Below are 20,268 nucleotides of genomic sequence, written 5' to 3'. Positions count from 1 at the left end.
ATCCGTCATACGCTGTGCATCTCTCCCCTACTCAACTCTTATCTCCCTTCTTACTTCAAAATTGTTTTCGTTTGCTGTATCATTGAAACTCTGGGAATTTCCCTCCACCGCCACTGCTTTACTACCGCCCTTTAGTCTTCCGCATTTTAATTCTAAAAGCGACCTAATACGCTATATAAGAAGCAATGCAAACACACATTCATGCAGTTGTGTGCCTTTAGTGTTGGACAGCGAAAGCCACTGAGGAGCCCGAGGATACAACACGAATCGAATTTAACAGCATGGCGTTCTTCAAGGTGCGTCTTGTTACAAAAACTATACTACCAGTACAGAAATTATCGCAATTCAACATAGCAATACACTTTTGACAAATTGCTCCTCGCGAGAATTCGAATTATGGATATATCATAATTGGATCTGAATTACGTTCTTCGAGTGCTTGAAACTGACGTGACCAAATCTCTTTTTTGCGAGGAAGAAGTTGGCAAGATTGTGCTAAATTGGACGAAGATCCGACTGAGGACTGTTTAAAAATTAATTTACAATACGTAAAACATCACATTAATTTAAAAGTATGACTGCAGTATATTTTTTCCTTGAGTTTCACTTCTCACTAAAGTTTGTTGCATTTTAACCGCTGAAATTTGAGTGAAGGTATTAAAGTTAAATCATACAGTCCAAAGGCAACAGGAAAATGGGATATTCAGGCACTGATCGTGTAACATCTGTAGGAAACATTAAAATTTAATTTTGGAAAAATAAATTTATTTTATTAAAAGTATATAGCTTGAACTTTAAAGAACACCGTTAACAACTACAAGACAAGAAACGTATTAGCTGTAACATCAGAGTTATGATTTGAAAAAGTTGCACTTAGTATATTCAGGCGTAACGTTCTTCACATGTTTAATTTACGTAGAAAATTTCGTATGCAATTTTATTGTTTGAATATTCCTTATAGATCACAGGAAGTCTAAAATACAACCCAAAGTTGTATTTTGACAGTCATCGGGGCATATCAGTTATCCTTCGAATCCAGAACAGAATTACATTCAGTGGCGTATAGGATTTGACTGAAAGGATCCCAAACGAAGTACGTAATATTGCGTCGGTGTGAAGGACAGCTCCTTATTTTCGTTGAAGGCTTGAGGAAAATATTTTTCTAACTGAAATTTGTGACTGGCCAAAGTAGACGATGAACTCGGCAACATTCTGAAGCAGTTTCACTGACTTGCGTTTTGATACACCAAGAGAGCAAAGAAACCGGACAAGAGACACTGGAAAATAGCAGACAAATTACAGATTTTCAAAGACTCGTTAACAGTCTTACGGGAAAGTGAATGCACATCTAAGCAATTTAGGTTATATAACCGAGCCAATTCCTTCTAAAGAAAAATTAATGTTGGTATTTCACAAAGTCTAGAAACAGTTCATCAAGGCATCGTTTGCAAATTTCATAATGTTCCACGAGTTTCCTCCTTTACACTCACTCTATTTCTCTGTAAATCTAAATCTAAGTTGAAACATGCATGTTCCACAGAAAAATGTATTCAGTGAGGAAATTAGATTTAAAAATAATAATGCCTGATTAACTACAGATATTAGTATTATATTGATCCCATTATGCTATAAACATTCACACAAAAATTCACTCTTCATAAGGCAAATAAATATATTCACATATTGTATGTTGCCATTTATGGTGCAAGAAAAATGATAAATATTTTTTTTAAATTTACTTTGTACAATGAAAGGACTAAAAAATTTATATTATCAATTAGTGTGTGTATTACTTATTTCGAGTGTCCTAATAAAACAAAGATCAGAACAAAATAAACCATTTAACATTTTCTCAATCTCAAATGCCAAGGCAAGAATTCAGGCCATGATTTATAGTTATTTAGACTGTATGTATCTTTAATATTGTCTCAATAAAACGAAAAGAAATTAAATGACTAATTGGTTTATATTATTTAAAAGCACATATTTTATTAGAATCGTTTTCTTTATAAAAAAGTTAATTCTCTCCATTGTATTTAGGTATTTTTTACCTTCAACTGATAAATCAAAATTCTGGTAGTGAGTTTAGTTAAATTGACGTGGTTCTGAAATTCACTAAAAACGTACAAACGAAAATTCATTTTCTTCTCTGTCACACGTTTCTCAAAATCCTCCAAGATAACGGACCTTACAGTTCCTTAAGCTTGTGGTTATTCCAAATACTATGTTAAGCAAGTTACGAAATCACGGTGCTAATATTATTTATTAGTATTAAAAACTTAATAACATTTTGCATTCAATGTGATAAAAACAATAGCCCAAACTTTTTATGACCTAGTTACATAACACAAAATTAATTAGCAATAACTAACTAACTAGATGGCTTACCGAACCCGAAGGTTCATCACCGAATTAACCAAAGCCCTCCACCGGCCCCTGTCCTGGGCCAACAAAATCCAGTTTCCTTCAACTCCTATCTCCCATAGATCCCGCCTGAGATTATCCTCCCATCTACGTCTAGGTCTCCCCAGCGGTCTCTTCCCTTCAGGTTTCCCAACCAGTACCCGGTGCACACCTCTTGTCCCATCCATGCGCGCTACATGTCCCGCCCATCTCACTCTTCTCGACTTAATCACCCTCACAATACTGGGGGAGCAGTACAGATTTTTAAGCTCGTCATTGTGCAGTTTTCTCCACGCCCCATCGTCTTCCCTCTTAGGCCCAAATATCCTCCTCAACACCCGATTCTCAAACACCTGCAATCTGTGTTCCTCCCTCTGAGTGAGAGACCATGTTTCGCACCCATACAAAACAACAGGCAAGATTATTGTTTTGTATACTTTAATTTTCAGGTTCTTAGAAATCAGACGGGAAGACAAAATATTTTGGACTGAGAAGTAGCAAGCATTTCCGGAATTTAGTCTCCTCCTAACTTCCTCACAAGTATCATTTTGATTTGTTATTGTTGTTCCCAAATATTTGAACTTTGTAACCCTTTCAAAGGATTTATTAGCTACCCTAAGATAATTTTGCCCGCCTGTCTTCTGATGACGAGATACTAACATGTACTTAGTTTTTTCTGAATTTACTTCCAGCCCCACTTGTCTACCAGCCTCTAGTAAAACTTCTGCGTTCCTCTTTATTGTATTTATATCGTCCCCCAATAAATTAACATCATCAGCATATGCCAATAGCTGATGTGTCCCGTTCAATTGCAAACCCTCCTGCCTACCTTGGACCTTCCTGATGGCGTATTCTAGCGCAAAGTTAAAGAGCAAGGGAGACAAAGCATCTCCTTGTTTTAGACCGTTCTTGATGAGGAATGTCTCAGATACATATTTACCTACTCGAATTTTGCTGCAGGTTTCATTTAAGCACATTTTTATTAGACCCACTAGCTTCTTTGGTATACCAAATTCAATAAGAATATTATATAGCACTTCTCTCTTCACAGAGTCATAGGCTTTTTTGAAATCTATAAATAACTGATGTACAGTCCCACCGAACTCCCATTTTTTCTCTAGTATCTGACGAATGCAAAAGATCTGATCAATCGTTGATCTGTTTCGTCTGAACCCACACTGATGATCCCCAATAGTTTCATTCGCATATGGGGTTAATCTTGCCAAAAGAATGTTGGATAGAATTTTGTATGAGGTTGATAGCAGCGATATTCCTCGGTAATTACCACACTCAGTCTTGTCCCCCTTCTTATAAATAGGAATAATTATGGATTCCTTCCATTGATGTGGCATCTCTTCCTTATCCCAAATTAACTGAATAAGCTTATGGATCCTCATATGCAACCCTTTGCCACCTGCTTTAATTAATTCGGCCGGAATCTGATCAATTCCTGGAGATTTATAACTTTTCAACTTCCCAATGGCTAGTTCCACTTCATCTAAGCTAGGTTCTGGCACCAACAGTTCAGCTGTATGCATTTTAATCTGTCTAATATCACCAGTATTATGAACATTTAAGAGCTCGCTAAAGAAATTTTTCCACCTATTCACAATTTTTATTGGATCTGCAAGCAAATTGCCACTATCATCCTTTACCAAATTAGTCTGGGGTTGATATCCTTTCTTAAAGTTATTAATGCCTCTGTACAGGTCTCTGATGTTTTTTTCCTTATTATTTGTCTCAAGTTCAGCAATTTTGCCCTTCAGGTATTCCCTTTTCTTAGTCCTAAAGGTTCTACTAGCCTCACGTCTCACGTTACATAGATTATCCGCATTTGTTTTGTTTGGGTTCTGCAACCATTGAAATTTTGTTTGCTTCCTTCGATCTATTAATTTTGAACATTCTTCATCAAACCACGGTTTATTTTGCTTTCTCCTGTAGTATCCTAGTTTCTCTTTTGCTGAAATTTTGATGCAGTTTCTGACATTTTCCCACTCCCTGTTGATGTCCACACTTTCATTATCCTCATTTGTCTCTAAAATTTGAAACCTATTCGAAATTTCAACTTGATATTGTTCCTTTGCCTCTCCCTCACTTAATTTTTTCAAATCAAATCTTTCTGTGTCAAAATTTTGTTTAGTTCGTCTACTTACTGAAAGCCGCTCCCTCACTTTTGCTACCACCAGATAATGATCAGTGTCGCAATCTGCTCCTCTGAATGATCTCACATCAATTACATTTGTCTGCCTTCTCTTATCTACTAAAACATGATCTATTTGATTGTGTGTTCTGCCATCTGGGGAAGTCCAAGTGTATTTATGAACATCACGGTGTGGAAATTTTGTACTTTTTACAATTAAATCTTTTGACGTAGCGAAGGTCACTGCTCTGACGCCATTATCATTACTAAGTGCATGGAGACTCTCGCTGCCTATTGTGGGTTTGAAGACATCCTCCCTCCCAATTTTTGCATTGAAATCTCCTAGCAGAATTTTCATGTGATACTTGCCAAATGTATCAAATACTGATTCCAATTCTTCATAAAAGCTATCCTTGATATCATCGCTTTTGTCTTCAGTTGGGGCATGAACATTAAGGACAATGATGTCGCACCAACGTCCTTCCAAAATTACGTAAGACAACCTGTCACTAACAAATTCTACTCTCTTAACTGCTGCCCTAATTCTGCTATGAACAAAAAAACCCGTCCCTAGCTGATGATTGTCATTCCCCTTTCCATAGAAAAATGTAAAATTGTCCACTGGGATCGTGCCCTCCCCCTCCCATCGCACTTCCTGCACTGCCACTAAGTCTAACTTATAATTACCTAATTCCCTACACACTGATTTCAGTGCCCCAGCCCTATAGAGGCTCCTAATGTTCCAGGTACCAAATCTCATGTCCTTTTTCAATTGCCGTGGTCGTGCCAAAGAGTCCGTCCTGATCCGAGGCTTGGTTGATTTTTTCGTAACACATATTTTTTTTAAAGGTGAAAGGTTGTTAGCCCTACACCCAACCCCCAACCTGGAGGACCAGGGTATCACTCTTAGTCTAGCGCATCTCCTTAGACCTGTCCGGCTTGGGTGACCCTACCATGAGCCGAAGCTCAGGCCGGCATAGCCCTAAGGGTCATTTGAGCACGCAAGCCTCCTCACCCGGCAGATTGCCTTCGACAAGGTGGTGATACCTTCGAGAAGGATTAATTAGCAATACGCTCTCAAAATGTTATGTATTGTTTCAAGTCATCCTCTGTTATTCTTTCGTCAAAGACGACACGTCCATCACGAACGGAGATATAATTTCATACTTTCCTTCCCGCAGGTCAGACAGTACGACCAGTAATTTGAACGCCTCATTATCCAAAACTACTCGGTTCTCCTGACTAACCTCACCTCTATTATAACAAGTACCTGTATAGACATACAGGCGCCTTAGACAAATCTGTATGTCTTAATACAGCTCATGATTGCTAAAGAAATACCAAAGTATTAATATACAGCAAGATTATAATCCACAAACACAATTTCAGTTGCTGCGTTATGAAGAGAGAAGTTAAGTAATGGCCAATCCGTAGTTGCTAGAAGCTCAGTTTCAGCTACATCGCAGATAGATTATCAGATTGCATCTGGCCATCACAAGACTTCCATTATGTGTATCCGGGTTTAAGAACGAATTTACAGTAGATAAAGATGTGTAACTGAAGATTTTCTCCGGTATCTCTCACTTTTCTTGTAATCAGATTCACAATTATTCAAAACGCCAATACTAAATAACAAAGAAATAGAGATGGCGGAATTGAGAGAGATTTTCTCGAGGACCTCCCGCTTTCACTTCGATTGAACATTTCATTGCTTGAACGTCTCCAACAGGTATTATTATTCAGGACCTTGTTCAAATATACCCTAAATCTGTATGTTTCCATTCAGATTAGAGACAACGTTTCTCATACATACAAAACAACACGTAAAATTATATAATATACAAGAAAAAAATTATCTTATTAACTACAAGGAGACACTCTTTCTAATTTAAGTCCATGAATAGAAGTATATTAGCTGTGAATGTGACCGCGTAGACAAATTACACTTGCTTGGTGTCCGTGGAATTTATTAACGACTGCATAGTTCCTGTGCTTTTAAGAACCGTCTTTTTCGCACTTTGTCATGGCCGTCAACTGCGCGTGTCAGAACTTAAACGGCAACATTCCATTTCATTACGAGAGTGTTCAAAACTATGTGTCACGTCACGTGCACCAAACGTAACATACGCCTGAGTAAAACAACAATGACACTAATAGTAAGTGCACCGTACAGCTGAGAATTTAACAATAAAATAAGGTTAACACGATGCCCCAAACAACGAAGAGTGCATTTATTGATGTGAAATGTATAACGTTATCTGACTGCAACAAAATGATAGATGATTTCCAAAGATCACAGATGCACACACAATAAGAATGCATGAATTATACGTCCATTGTTCAGAGCCACAGCACAACGACCTACTAATTATTCACAGTCGTCAATAACTATGTAACACAGTGATTACATTATTACATTTATGATAATTACTATTTTAGCAAACAAAAGACTGTAGGATATTGCTAAACAACAAGGTTTAATGCGAAACTGCGCTACGTCGTATCATTTCTTGAGCTTCAAAGGGTTAAAACCACGTAAAACACAGAAACGTATACATATACGTAAAAGTAACTGGTAAATAATTATACATTGGTCAGAGTAAAATAAAAAGTGAGAATCTGTGGAGTATTACGTAAAAGGAAACGTATAGGGGAAAAAGGGGTAAGCAGGACAGATGCTTGAGTGACGCGTCGCGACTTAAACCACAATTAGAAACTAACTTCAGTCAGTAACTCATCTTGAGGCATAAGGATAAACCAGGTTACGAAATTTAATGTCGTGATAATTGGTAACCCTCATCCTAGTGAAATGGTGGAATTTTAATAATTTAAAAATATTAAAGATACATTTTAATTTCACGATAGTATCCAAATTTTCAAAAGCAAATGAGATTTGTTTCACCGTTGGAACAAATAATATTTATATATAAAGTATAAAAACACTACTACCACTAATAATAATTTTAATAACATAAAGTCGTACTGAAATTATTGGGAGCAATAGAAAGGCAATGTATTTTCTCTGGAAAACTTTGTCAACATTTCTTAGAGTGAAACTTCGTATAAATTTCTCATTTCTCCAATTCCTACTATATGGGCTAATTTTATTATGAAAGTGAATGTCCATATATAAACGCGTAACTTGTAACTGTCGTAATAAAAACATGCAATGTATTTAAACAAATATACTGTTTTTACTATGTCAAACTGAGAAAAGAGATTGTATTACTGTTTCACATCATATTATACAGTTTTTAAACTAAAAGATTCCTGAAATATTCATAAAATAAATTCTCTGTTGCAATAATGAGAAATGAGTGAAATGGGCGTGGGCGGTATTAGTTAATTTTCTCAAGAATTTTCTATTAGCCGAGATTCTTGTCGCATGTAGACAAAGCTCAAGCCTATATTTAAGAATGCAATCTCAGATATTATTTCGTAAAATGTACAAGAATTAAAACCATTCCCACGTTTGTAGAATTAACATTATGAGAATAAAGAGATGATACAATCTAGTGCGTGTTATGACTTCACGGACGTTCTACAATCCCTGGTTCGTGTATCAATGACTGACTGAGTGGTGCGTCGTGCCCTGGGGCTGTAGACCCACTGAAGAATTTTAGGGGAAACCATAAAAAGAATTCAAATTAGAATTATAGTTTGGCAGGCACTAACCTTTAATTTACCGGTAAAAATAAGGGAGAATAAACTTCCAGTTAAAACAATAAACCGTTTCCAGTGTCACAGAATCTGGGAATCTGTACACAAGATTAAATTTATTCTGTGTGAGTGCCCAGAGGAAAGTAAATCTGTACTGTGTACAGATTTACTTACATCACAGGACTCACAGAAGATCAGATGCATGTATTGTGTACATAAATGTTTAGTCTTGTAGTAATGAAAGGGAAGTGTTGTCACTCTCTGAGTCAATTTCTATTCTCACGTTTGAGCAATTTCATGCTCGCACGCTCCCACCTACAACGGTGTAAAGCCACAAATGAAGAAATACGAAAAAAATAATCAAATTCTTTTTATAGCGATCAATGTCTGCTGGGTAATGATTAATACTTGTTACAACTTACAAAGAGATCTACAGACATCAATAGAAGTGCTTATGCAAATGACGGATTTCATTTAACGAGCAGGGAGTAAAACTACACTGGATATTGTCCAGAGCTGAAATTGAATTTAATCTTCTACTTCTGTGTCCCTTTCATAACGCTGTTTGTAAAGTGACAAGACTTCATTCAACTGTGCTTGTTCCTTTGGAATTATTAATTGGATTCAAGTAAAGAAATTCTCAGCACACGAAGTAAGCGAGTCATCGTCAAACTGGCACTGCTGCTGTGGATTAAACAAGTTACAGTAATTCGAAGAGTCCTTTATTGCGGTCCTTAGTTTTAGAGTCAACATTAGCAACTGTGAACAAATCAGCAGGACTTCTGTTTCAGTGGCATAACAGCAGGTTTCTCCGTATCGAAATCACTCACTGTTCAAGACATAAAAACAATTGTAAAGACAGGATGAACCTGCGATGCAGGAGGAAAGGGAGGGTCATTCATACTTGAAATACAACATCGCCAGTCGATGTGTTTGAGGTTTGTTACGTGTAAATGTTCCATAGCAGCATCGATCCAGCCTTCGTCGCTTATGAATAAGAGCATTTTTCTTTCTAGAAAATAAATTTAGCAAAAATAAAAATGTTACGTCACGCTTCATCGTACGGTACTGTCAATCATAGTAAATGCAGGGACCAGCATTCTAAGACTGGCTATTATGAATATCTCGTTAGTTCGTCAGTTGCGTCATGTAACATTCAGAAAATATATTACAACGTTTGATCTTCAACACTTCTAATTAGTCTCTTTACATGTAAATGTTCGTGTATTATATATGTAATTCATCCAGTACTTGGATTTAAAATCATCTTATCGTGGCTGCGTTTTGAAAAATTCTAAACATTAGAAAGTTAAATTATACTGAATACGTGTATAGTCGCCCTACTTGAAGAAGTCACTGAAACTTCGATATCCAGGAAGTACAAAGCACTCAACAGTGAACTATTATATATTGTATTTCAACACAATTCACGTCACTTCGAGGGATTTATCTAAGGAATAACTTCACTTGTTTGTCATCTTCTATGTTAAGAAACTTGTAGTTTCGTAGTTGGTTACCAACGTTTCGAAGGAATGTATCGTCTCATCTTCCTCTGAAAATAATCATCGTCTTCTTCCGAAACGTCGGTAGTCACCTAGAAGAGAACGGGCATCACAACAGAAATATTTACCGCCCTAAGAATTTCATCTTCTGACGACGTCATTCCTGGTAACAGTTTATGCATTAAATCAAGCGACTTTAACTGATCAAGGTTATTTGTATAGGAAACAGCTTTCCCTTTGAAAAAGGCTGTATCCTGGGATGTTGCGCTGTGGTACCAATCTCCTCGACTCAACGTCCCACAAATTCACCTTTATAATCCCCGCCGTGAAAACCTGTAATCTCACCTCCCCCTTTCGTAGCTATCGAAAGATGTCACTCAATCGAAACAGTGCTTCAACATCGTTCCGAATTCACTAGTCTGCTGTAACGGAACCAAAGTGAAAGGTTTGTGTTACCAGGAAGATTCTGAGTCGACTATTAGGAGAAAATACGCAATCTGCCCGTATTTTTCGCAACTGGAGAACTCTGTTACCCAATATTATGTAATCACTGGCATCACTACCAAAGAAGACTTATGGGTGAGGCCACAGAAATGTCGTGTTCAGTTCCTTCTTTTTCAAAAGGCGTCATCTAGTTCACAATAAGAAGGGGGATAAATTATGTTAATGAACGTCAAGTGATCCTAAGTACTAAACGTTATACATAACGGCAACATGAAGGCGGACTGAGTTACAAACGCTACCGTAATACCGACAATAATAATAATAATAATAATAATAGCAGGATGAGATTAATATAAGCCATTAGATAGCATATACTGACCTCTATAATATGTTTATTAATGAGGCAACGGTAATTATTGAACACATAAAAACGTTAGTAACGCTTTTTTCATTTCCACATTAATCCTTTCCACTGTTACCATAGCCTACAATTTTAATATCACTTTAACGATAACTCAAGGCTAAGAACATTTTAACTTCAGACAAAGAGATTCTTTTGTTATTTCGGTGAAATGTAGGCTAGCATTATTGCATAACTCGGTGATATTCTTACATTTTCAGACACGCACCATAACTATGGGAAGAATGAAATTAGCGTTGGCAACTCTGCCTGTTCACAGTCTGTTACAACCTAGAAGGCCAACATCTGACCATAAAGCATTTGGACAAATCTTAGCTTCTTTATTCCTACTTTATTCCTTCGTTAACATTACAAGTCACGTTCTAAAAATCGCCTGTCTAAAATGTTTTAATTAGGCCTACAGACGTTTTTGGATATCTCTTTTCTTAAGACACGCGCAGAGGCTAAATGGCATCTTGTGCTAATTTTAAACAGCGCGCTAAAACATTTCATGACACAGTAGCAGATTGTATTAACATAATTCTTCTTCCGTTGCCATACATCTGTTAATGTGCGCCCGAACAGAGAACAAGGACCGTCCACATTGAAGAGAGTGATGTTCGTCTTTCTTACTTTTCATGTGCTGTCTTTTTCAGTCCACAATGTACTAAAATAAGGGTCACAAGTCAGGGTCAGAGTCCTTCTCTTAGCTGGTCAAGATATTTCTTCCTTTTTCGGAATCTGACAGTTCAATTCTGTGGTCAAAAGAGCCCGCCATGTTCCTTATTGTGAGCCAGATAAATCCAGTCAAATGCGAGGTCCATTCGTAACTCATTTTGTGTTTCTTTTTAAATATAAATGTGTTGGCCTACTTCTATCGAAGGGATAATCCCGGCCACATTCCAATGAAGACAATACCGGATCTATCTGCCCCACACAATCCACACTCATGGTTCAAAACATCGACATATTTCGATGTATTTCGTGATCTTCTTTGTGTGTGAGTAACAAAGGTCAAGTTGGGTAAGGTTCATTCCTGTAAAGGGATGGGTGAACTTTCTAACGGTGCATCTGAAGGACATCCTTCCTTCACAGACTGGTATTACCATTCTTTATTCTACACCAGATCGATTGTAATTAGAAAGGTCTCCACCATGACTTTATACCTTATACATTTTCACTGGGTGTTCTACTCAAGACAGTTGAAGAATCACATTAAAATGCAAATTTTTGCAATAGTAATTACATTAACGTAATGACTTATGTATAAAATGCAATCAGATTCATGTTGTTTAGGTAGAAGTGTCATGTAGGCCTACATATTTAGATCGCATCCGATAACTGGCATGACATCAGCATCTCATTAGGGCAGACAAAGCTAGACTGTCGTTCGAGACAATAAATATATCACTCAAGACAAGCACGTGATTAAGTTGCTTGCGAAAGAAGACTGAGAGACCGGAATATGTTCCTCTTTTTCGTCATGGAGCTTTAAGCTGAACGAAGTCGATATTTAAAGGGTATATACGAGGTGCGATCGGAAAGTTTCAAGACTGCGCCTATAAAAACCCGTACACTTATCTCAGGTATTAAATTCATCCATCACCCTCGAAGTAGTTCCCCTGGGAGTGAACACAAAGATCCCAGCGCCGCTGCCAAGCCTGGAAGCATCCCTGGAAATCTTTCTTTGTCAGCCTGTCAAGCACCATCTGCGATTCTGCCTGAATCTCTTCTATCGTCTCATATCTCCTTCCCTTTAGCTGAATTTTCATCTTTGGGAAGAGGAAGAAGTCACACGGCGAATAAGGAGGGTGCGGGATGACGGCCATGGTGTTTGAGGCCAAAAACTGCCGAACTTTGAGGGCGGTGTGCGCTGGCGCGTTGTCATGATGCGTCGCATGTGGAGTTCTTCCTTTAGAATCAGCTGACAGGTCCCATAGCCTATCCCAACAATGTCGCACAAGTCGTTGATGGTACGACGTCGATCTTTGTGAATGGCCTGCCGAATCTTCGTAACATTTTCGGGCGTTGTGCTCGAAGATGGTCGTCCAGAACGCTCGTAATCATCGGCAGAAGCTCGTACTACATCCGGTACGCCCTCTATTGACACAGTCTTGAAACTTTCCGATCGCACCTCGTACAACCGGAAGGGGATTGTAATATTTATGTTTGAGAAGACACAAAGTGTGTGTTTGGATATGAGTAATCCGTTGGCGAAAGATTGCATTTTGTTGTCCAGATGTGGGATTCAGAGGTCCTCGTGATTTCTGTCCATCAGTCACTGTTGGACCGCTTGTCTGCTCCAAGACATTTCAGATCCAACGTTCTGAACCTTTTCTCTTAAACAAGTGGCAATTTCATTCTCCTAAATTTCTCTACGTCCCAACACCCACACCAGTTGTATCGTGTTACATAAAGCCATTTCTATTGTGGAATGCCGGCATGACCAGGTTACAGTTAATCTGGTTTCTCTACGTCTTTCATTTCAATAACAACTTTAAGTCAACGAAAGAAATTGTACAGTAACGTATGCGAAATTATGTAGTAATTACTATAAATGACTAGTTCGCGAGTGTGTAAAGTCTGCTTTAAGCTCGCCTCCGTCTCGATGCTTACAGTGAGGGAGTAAGAGAAAGCACGAAAACGCAGTTGGTTTCAGGGGTGTCCAGACATATCATAAACACGAAGGAAGTCTTTCGTTCTTCATTATATCCCTTGTCCCGTATCTTCCTTCCTTTTTCATGTATGACTCTGTGAAGTTAACTTTGCGTTGCCTTTGTTTTGCAGAGTGTGGTACTCATGCTGGGGGTGTTCGCTACAGCAGGCGTCGTGAACTCTGCGCCGCAGACCGGTCCAGCCAACACGTACCTTCCCCCAGATCAGGGTTACCAGTACAACAGGCCGAGCGTTCCGTTCCCGTCACCAGTACCAGTACCAGGACCCTCAGGACCTCCACCCTCTTTCCATAGACCGTCTCCCGGCACATTCAGGCCCTCACCAACACCAACTTATGGTCCTCCACAAACTGGACCTCAGGGACCTCCACGACCGCCTCCAACATTCGGTGGCGGCCAGGTAACCATTCGTCAGTAGTCAACTTAGAGTGTAATTAAGCTACAAAACAATTACATCTACACCAGTTATAAAATGTATTACGTATCATAACAGTAATAACTTTTTCTGTGGGTATCACGTTTTAATCATGTGAGTTGTGCCATGTCCTCTTAAGGAATAATTTACATCATGCAATTCATAAGCCACTGTGGTCAACTATTATAGACAATTGTCTGCCTTAAAATGTTTCGTAAATTTTTCTTTCTTCTGCCAACGATGCGTTAGTACATATTAGAATAAAACAGAAAGCCTTGAATCAAAACATTGGGAAATCACTCAACAACGACCAGCGTGTAAACACGATGCAACCTCGTATCTGAGTCACAACGCTGCAGGCACTTTTCTGTCAGTACTATACTTTAATATAAAAGGTACAACTTAAATTTTACAGCCGTTGGACGAATAAGAAATATACCGTATGCACACAGACAGTTATTTAAAATACACAGCAGCTGCATAGTATTGAAAAATGGGTTTCTAGTTTAAAAGTCATTAACTGCCGGTAATTTTTACAAACGTCATCTAAAAGACAAGTTATAACATCCACTGACATAACAATCACGTGTCGATGATCATCTTCTGAGTTGTAATGCCTTGTGGCTTTGTAGGTAGATACTGACTTCCATCTTCAGGGTTGAATGGAGACACATATAGCTCAGGATTCGGTCTAGTATTAGTCATTTTCGGGTTTCATAAAAGACGGGGACCTTCTTAAACTGATAGACTAGCAGATTTTCAAGAATGGATCTCTCCCATGGAGACAGTTTTAGTAACATCACAAAGCCCACTCCTAATACCTCTTCTATGATTGCTGTAGATCCTATATTGATCATACACTTAGAACAGTTAAGACCACGTTGCATCCAGGTAGTAACTTTAGTTATCTCGTTTGGCTTGTGGAAAGGGCAACAAAGAAACCGAAGAAGGCGATGCCAATGCAATAAGCTAATAGTATGAGCAGATACCTCAACTCTAAGTAGCCTGAGGAGCTTTTGACCCTCACGAGATACTGACAATTATAAAACAGATTGACTTCCTGACATTATATCCACACACGAGACCTTAGAATTTGAAATCTCATAAATTATTACACCCAAGCAATCTGAAACTTTCATTCGCTAAGAGCTAAATTACAAACATTACGAAGATGTGGAATTCAACGAATGATGTACTTGCCCAACAAACATTCTAAAACCGGAAGTCATATTTGCAATTCAGAGCTAACGAGGAACCAACGTAGCTGTCGGCTGTGGTTTTATAATGAGATTGAATTTCGATTTTCAATCTGCGGCCATCAAATTACTCTCGGACATACATCGTACTTTCAGTTTCCAACAGTGTGATTGCTACGATAATGGCTGTACTTTAAGCTGCGTTACAGCGCGGTCAGGCGTTACAAAATGGGGCTGGCCGAGTATTCATTGGCTCTATGCATTCGCGTGTGAATCCACTTTGCACTTAACATGACGAAAGTGCTTCTCTGTTTTACTGGAGAAATGTCACGATATTCAGAATGTACAATCTTTTGCACGTAAAAATGATCCCAGTATTTACTACAATAAAAAGAGCAGTTAAAGTTTTAATTCTCTGGTAATTTTATATTCGTTAAAATTATATAGTTACGTAAATTTAATTAAAGACATTAAAGAGCGTTATGAAAGGCAGTCACTTTTTATTCCTCGTTGGAACAAAACTAACGTAATTTGCAGACAAACGTACACGTAACAAAATATGTGTTCTTAATTCAAAGATTATAAACTTATTTAACCAAGTAAACAGATGAAAATAAACTCAGTCCACCACTTGTCGTATACAAACAATATTTATACCTATTTAACATCGAATTAGTGCGCTGAACCTCAGCATAAAGGGTTCAATTTTAATGTAAATTGACCCAAAAGCGTCTGATTTAGAATTCACATTAATCAAAGTTGCTCTGCTGTTTGATTAGCATCCATTCTACCCCATGTTTAAAATAAACTTTATAATGTAATAAATGTGCTAAAATGTGTATGTACAAAATAACATTTCTGTTTGATAGATCCTCGTTTTAGTTGACAAAGACGACTTATTATCGTTGTGAGAATTTTTAGGACACAAGAAAACAGATGATGCAGAAATACCTAAGTACAAGTTTCCAAATAGGAATATAATGGTGGCTGTTTATTATTCATGAATGTAACTGCACCTCTCGCAATTCTTCAATAAAATTAAATTACAGTAATTTATCGATTCGTCCCTTCTCTAACAACTTAAGTACAGAAAGCTTACAGAAGCCCCTTATTTTACTGAACGTTTGTACGAAAGCATCACTTATTTCTACACAGTTACACACGTAATAACACGTGTGCCTCATACATTTTATACATGGGGAGCTCATAGTTATTTTTAAAGTCTTACGTCTTTGGTATTCTGGTCATTGTGTTCTTGCTGCATCTGTGAAAAGTACATTATGTTACAAAATAAGACAGTGAAGAGTAACCTATTTCTCAGTCTGTCTCGTGACTTAGTTTTCATACAATGGAATACGACGGTCGGTTTACTTCAATGATTGTCTTTCGCTGCATCTCAAGTACGTCCATGAAAAGTTCATGTGCATTTTTCATTTTCTGTGACACAAGTACTTATGCATGAAGGATACACTTCTAACAGAGGAGTACTTGATTACTGGGGATGGAAAGGCGGGACTATGGTAACAAAGAAAGTCAAGACAGTATGGACACGGTGTGCGACAGTATAATTCATAGGTAGGCCTATTAAATGACGCTCCTCTTTTGCAGAGATTATGCAACGTAGACGAGATGTGAGGACAATTAATTTCTGTGAACTAAGACAGAAGACGAAAAAGCTGTCATGGTATAATTTAACAGTTAAAATGACTGCAATAATATTCAAAATACTTCGAAGGCTCGTCCACCTTTTCGGGTGACGTTCTTAAATGTTATTGGATGAAAGTCGATATATTTTGTAAGATTTGAGGTTTTCACAGAGGTGAGTATAAAGATTTCTGTCTTCTGGGTTGTTGCGCTGTGTAGACTGGTCGATGCTAACTAACGTTTCAGAGGTCATACTGCCTCCGTCATCAGGGTGATGAGTATGAAGATTTCTGTCTTCTGGGTTGTTGCGCTGTGTAGTCTGGTCGATGTTAACCAACGTTTCAGAGGTCACATTGCCTCCGTCATAAGGGCAGTATGACCTCTGAAACGTTGGTAAACATCGACCAGACTACACAGCGCAACAACCCAGAAGACAGAAATCTTCGATATATTTTGTTTGCTGGGAAACAGATAGTGTTCTACATCTACCAAAAAATATCTACGTTAATTTTGCTAAATTTATTTTGAAACCCCCAAATTAATTTCTTGTGTGGATTTTCAGAAAACATCAATTATTATGTATAGATTAAGGCAGTGTATCCTTATTGGCTGGATGGTCCGACGACTGTAACAGTAAATCCATTCAGTTTTATTCACTATATCACTCGCCTGAACGTAGTGGTTGGTACAGAAATCAATCTCTAGAACCTTATATCTTTTCTTTCACAAATCTCAATTAATTTTTCCCTCTTCACTAATTAATAAATAGTTATAATTTAGGTGACGCATTATTCAAATGTATCAGACGATTGTGTCTGCAGAATCTGGGCGACGAACATCTCCATGATCATCACGTACCTGGCATGCCTTACGATTTCAACTACGCCGTTAAGGACGATTATTATGGAACAGATTACTCGCATAACGCCATTAGCGACGGAGATGTTGTGAAGGGCGAATACCGAGTTCTACTGCCAGATGGGCGTCTGCAGATTGTGCGGTATACCGCCGACTGGAAGACTGGATTCCATGCCGATGTCTCGTATGAGGGCCAGGCTTCCTATCCCGATACTAATCGTCCAGCATACAATTACCCTGGACCCAGCAGTAGCATCGGTGGGAGTGGTCCGTCAGCTACGTACGGCCCACCTGGGACATCCAGCCCAGGCTATTAGATCCAACGCTTTCTGCATCATTCATTCAGCAACAACAACGTCATGGTTTTGTTCGCTACACCCACACTTCATTAAATTGCCTAAGACATAATTTAAACGTAGATGTTTTGTTCTCATTTCGACTGACTCGGATTCTGACTGTCAGTGGAAAAACTGAGGTGATTTATACGACATGGTCTGATACTAGCCCCTAACATGACTAATGGTACCAATATGTATTCATCTTGGAAACAGAATTCTGAGATGATTTACTTACTCCAAAACATCCCCAAGTTGTTCTACATTATTTAAATTAAATAATTTGATTCGCTATATTTATTTTGTGTGGTACAAAAATCAAAATATTAATATGGATCATGTCTCTAAAAAGTACCATTACTTACCAACAATACGTCTCTCACAAACGATGTTCAGTTGTCTTCGATGAGTATGTTAAAGGCGACATTTTAATTTTGTATTTCTACCTCTTTGAAGTATAGATAAACTTTACAAAGGGCCGATGGCTAAAGTTTCTTAAGGATTTTATCACCGCTAACTTGTTAACAGTTCCTCCACTTGAACGAAGGTCTTCAGTTTGTAAAATTAAACCTGTTGCCATCGTCTTCTTACTTAGATAACGGATATATTTAACGACCACGTTATTCCAACGCTTATAAATTGACATTTTGGTCTTCACGGAAGTTTTAGTGTGATTCTGTTAGTACAACTTTAAGGCAGCATGATATCGATTTTAATGTGTTATTAAATATGTATTCTTCCTACATTCTACAAATGCCAGATTCTTACTAACGTAATACATAAGAATAAAACCTAATTACCATATAAACTTGAAACACAGAGAGGTATGCGTAGTATCATGTATGCACTAACACGAATACTCCAATCAGTATTCAGAAATTATTTGAAATATAGGCTTAGAAAACTGACGTATTCATTTTATATTACAATTAATGGTATCATGCAACCTTGATAAATCTAAAGTCTTCCGGGAGACGTCATACATGTATAATTAATAAGTATATATTTTGTGTCAAATAAAACAAAAAAATTCCCTACGGATTTATCATCAAAGTGGGAGTGAAACTGTATCCGGCAGATGTCATGCACATCGACTAGAATGCCTTTCTATATCGTTGTACAGTATGAGTGTGACTATTTTTGTATGTGTGTTTAGTATTATTATACAAATGTAATTTCTGTTGTAAACTCAAAATATACCTTCGACACTTCAAGCAAATAAAAAGTGTAAACTAAAATTGTTTTACACATAACCACCCGCTTAATAATATTTTGTTAAAAACTGTATCAAAATGCCGAGCTGTTCTGACCTAAAACAATATTAACACTTTGCATTTCTGTCGTCTCTTATTTCAAATATTGCATCTATTCTTGAAATTAATCATCAACTTACCACTCACTCAAAAGAGCTACAGAAATAGAGACACGCAGACGCCGAGTACTTACGCTGTAGCCTTACAAAACTGTCCCCCTTCTCATATGCGTGCACATTCAAAGTTGGTACAAATGGACAGAGTATCAAAATATCTCGGTGTTTAACAGAAAATCTGTAATTTTGCCGTTGAATGTTGAGTACACCACTCTTCTAAGAATACTTCTATTCGTGATGTAGGGTCACCTCATTGAAGAAATGTAGTATAGTATATGTGGGGGCGATCATGAGTTCTAACATTTATCAGTGTCAGAATGTGCAACATTTAAAAGCAACTAGCTACGAGGCTCGTCCACAAAGTAAGTTTCCCTGGGGCCGTTTACAGAAACAAAACACAATTTTATGGAAATATTTATTGCAACAGATACAAGTGTCCAGCTATTTTTCAACATATTCGCCACCGGAATTGAGACATTTGTCATACCGTGGGACAAACTTTTGAATACCTGTGTCGTAGAAGTCTGCCGCCTGGGATTGGAACCACTGTGTGACAACCATCTCCGCCTCTCTGTCATTCTCAAAACGCTGACGCTGACCGGACAGGAATTTCTTGAGGTGTAGGAAAAGATGGAAATCACTGGGAGCGAGGTCCGGGCTGTAGAGTGAATGATTAAACACCTCACAGCTGAACTCCTGCAGGAGACTTGCTGTCCGTCGAGCCGTGTGCGGCCTAGCGTTATCACTGACCGCACTTCACAGTCGGCGGGAGCTGGAATAAGAACCTCCATCTTCAACAGCTGCAACGATGCTACTGTGAGAACGCGGGAAGTACCGTTAGTGCATGCGCCATGCTACGTCATTGCTCTATCACGTACGCACAGTCGCTTCGCGCAATATAAGGTTTGCTAGCTGTGGGACGAGTGGGAAACTTACTTTGTGGACGCGCCTCGTACAACGCTAAATATCTTTATTATGCAGTTGAAGTTAGTCTTCCAGCGTTGCAATTGGCTTTAAAAGAAAGGGGGGGAAAGCATTACGTCAGAAATGGTAAGATACGACGAATGTGGGCTCACAGAAACAGCGAGTAATATTTCTTTACGTGCAGGTAAGTCTGACCATGAAATTTTTAAATTGCTATCAACTGTTCTCGTTGACTCAACATAATTTACGAAGCTACGTCATAGGGTCAATTTTCATCGCTGGTCCAATTTTCGCTAGACAGCT

General features: G+C 38.1%; 2 protein-coding genes across 2 annotated transcripts in view; one reads left to right on the top strand and one right to left on the bottom strand.

Annotated features, from left to right (window-relative positions):
- LOC110835466 (uncharacterized) overlaps window positions 1-20,268 on the bottom strand; it is a 224,769-nt gene that overhangs the window by 107,243 nt on the left and 97,258 nt on the right. The gene's annotated exons all lie outside the window — the stretch shown is intronic.
- LOC110835476 (uncharacterized) lies at window positions 189-18,910 on the top strand. The gene is made up of 3 exons (XM_022075711.2): window positions 189-296; window positions 13,337-13,624; window positions 17,301-18,910. The coding sequence occupies exons 1-3, from the start codon at window positions 282-284 to the stop codon at window positions 17,652-17,654; spliced, it is 657 nt and encodes a 218-aa protein (XP_021931403.1). The 5' UTR covers window positions 189-281; the 3' UTR covers window positions 17,655-18,910.

This window comes from Zootermopsis nevadensis, unplaced genomic scaffold (genome assembly GCF_977971745.1).
Source record: "Zootermopsis nevadensis isolate Lab colony 2312 unplaced genomic scaffold, Znev_1.0 Znev_ptg000024l, whole genome shotgun sequence".
In the NCBI taxonomy this organism is placed as follows: domain Eukaryota; kingdom Metazoa; phylum Arthropoda; class Insecta; order Blattodea; family Termopsidae; genus Zootermopsis; species Zootermopsis nevadensis.
This window is presented reverse-complemented; position numbering and strand designations above follow the sequence as displayed.

Excerpts from the sequence above, each read along its gene's own strand:
- LOC110835476 (XM_022075711.2), top strand. Across the intron at positions 13,625-17,300 it reads CAACATTCGGTGGCGGCCAG|AATCTGGGCGACGAACATCT; the intron begins GTAACCATTCGT and ends TTGTGTCTGCAG.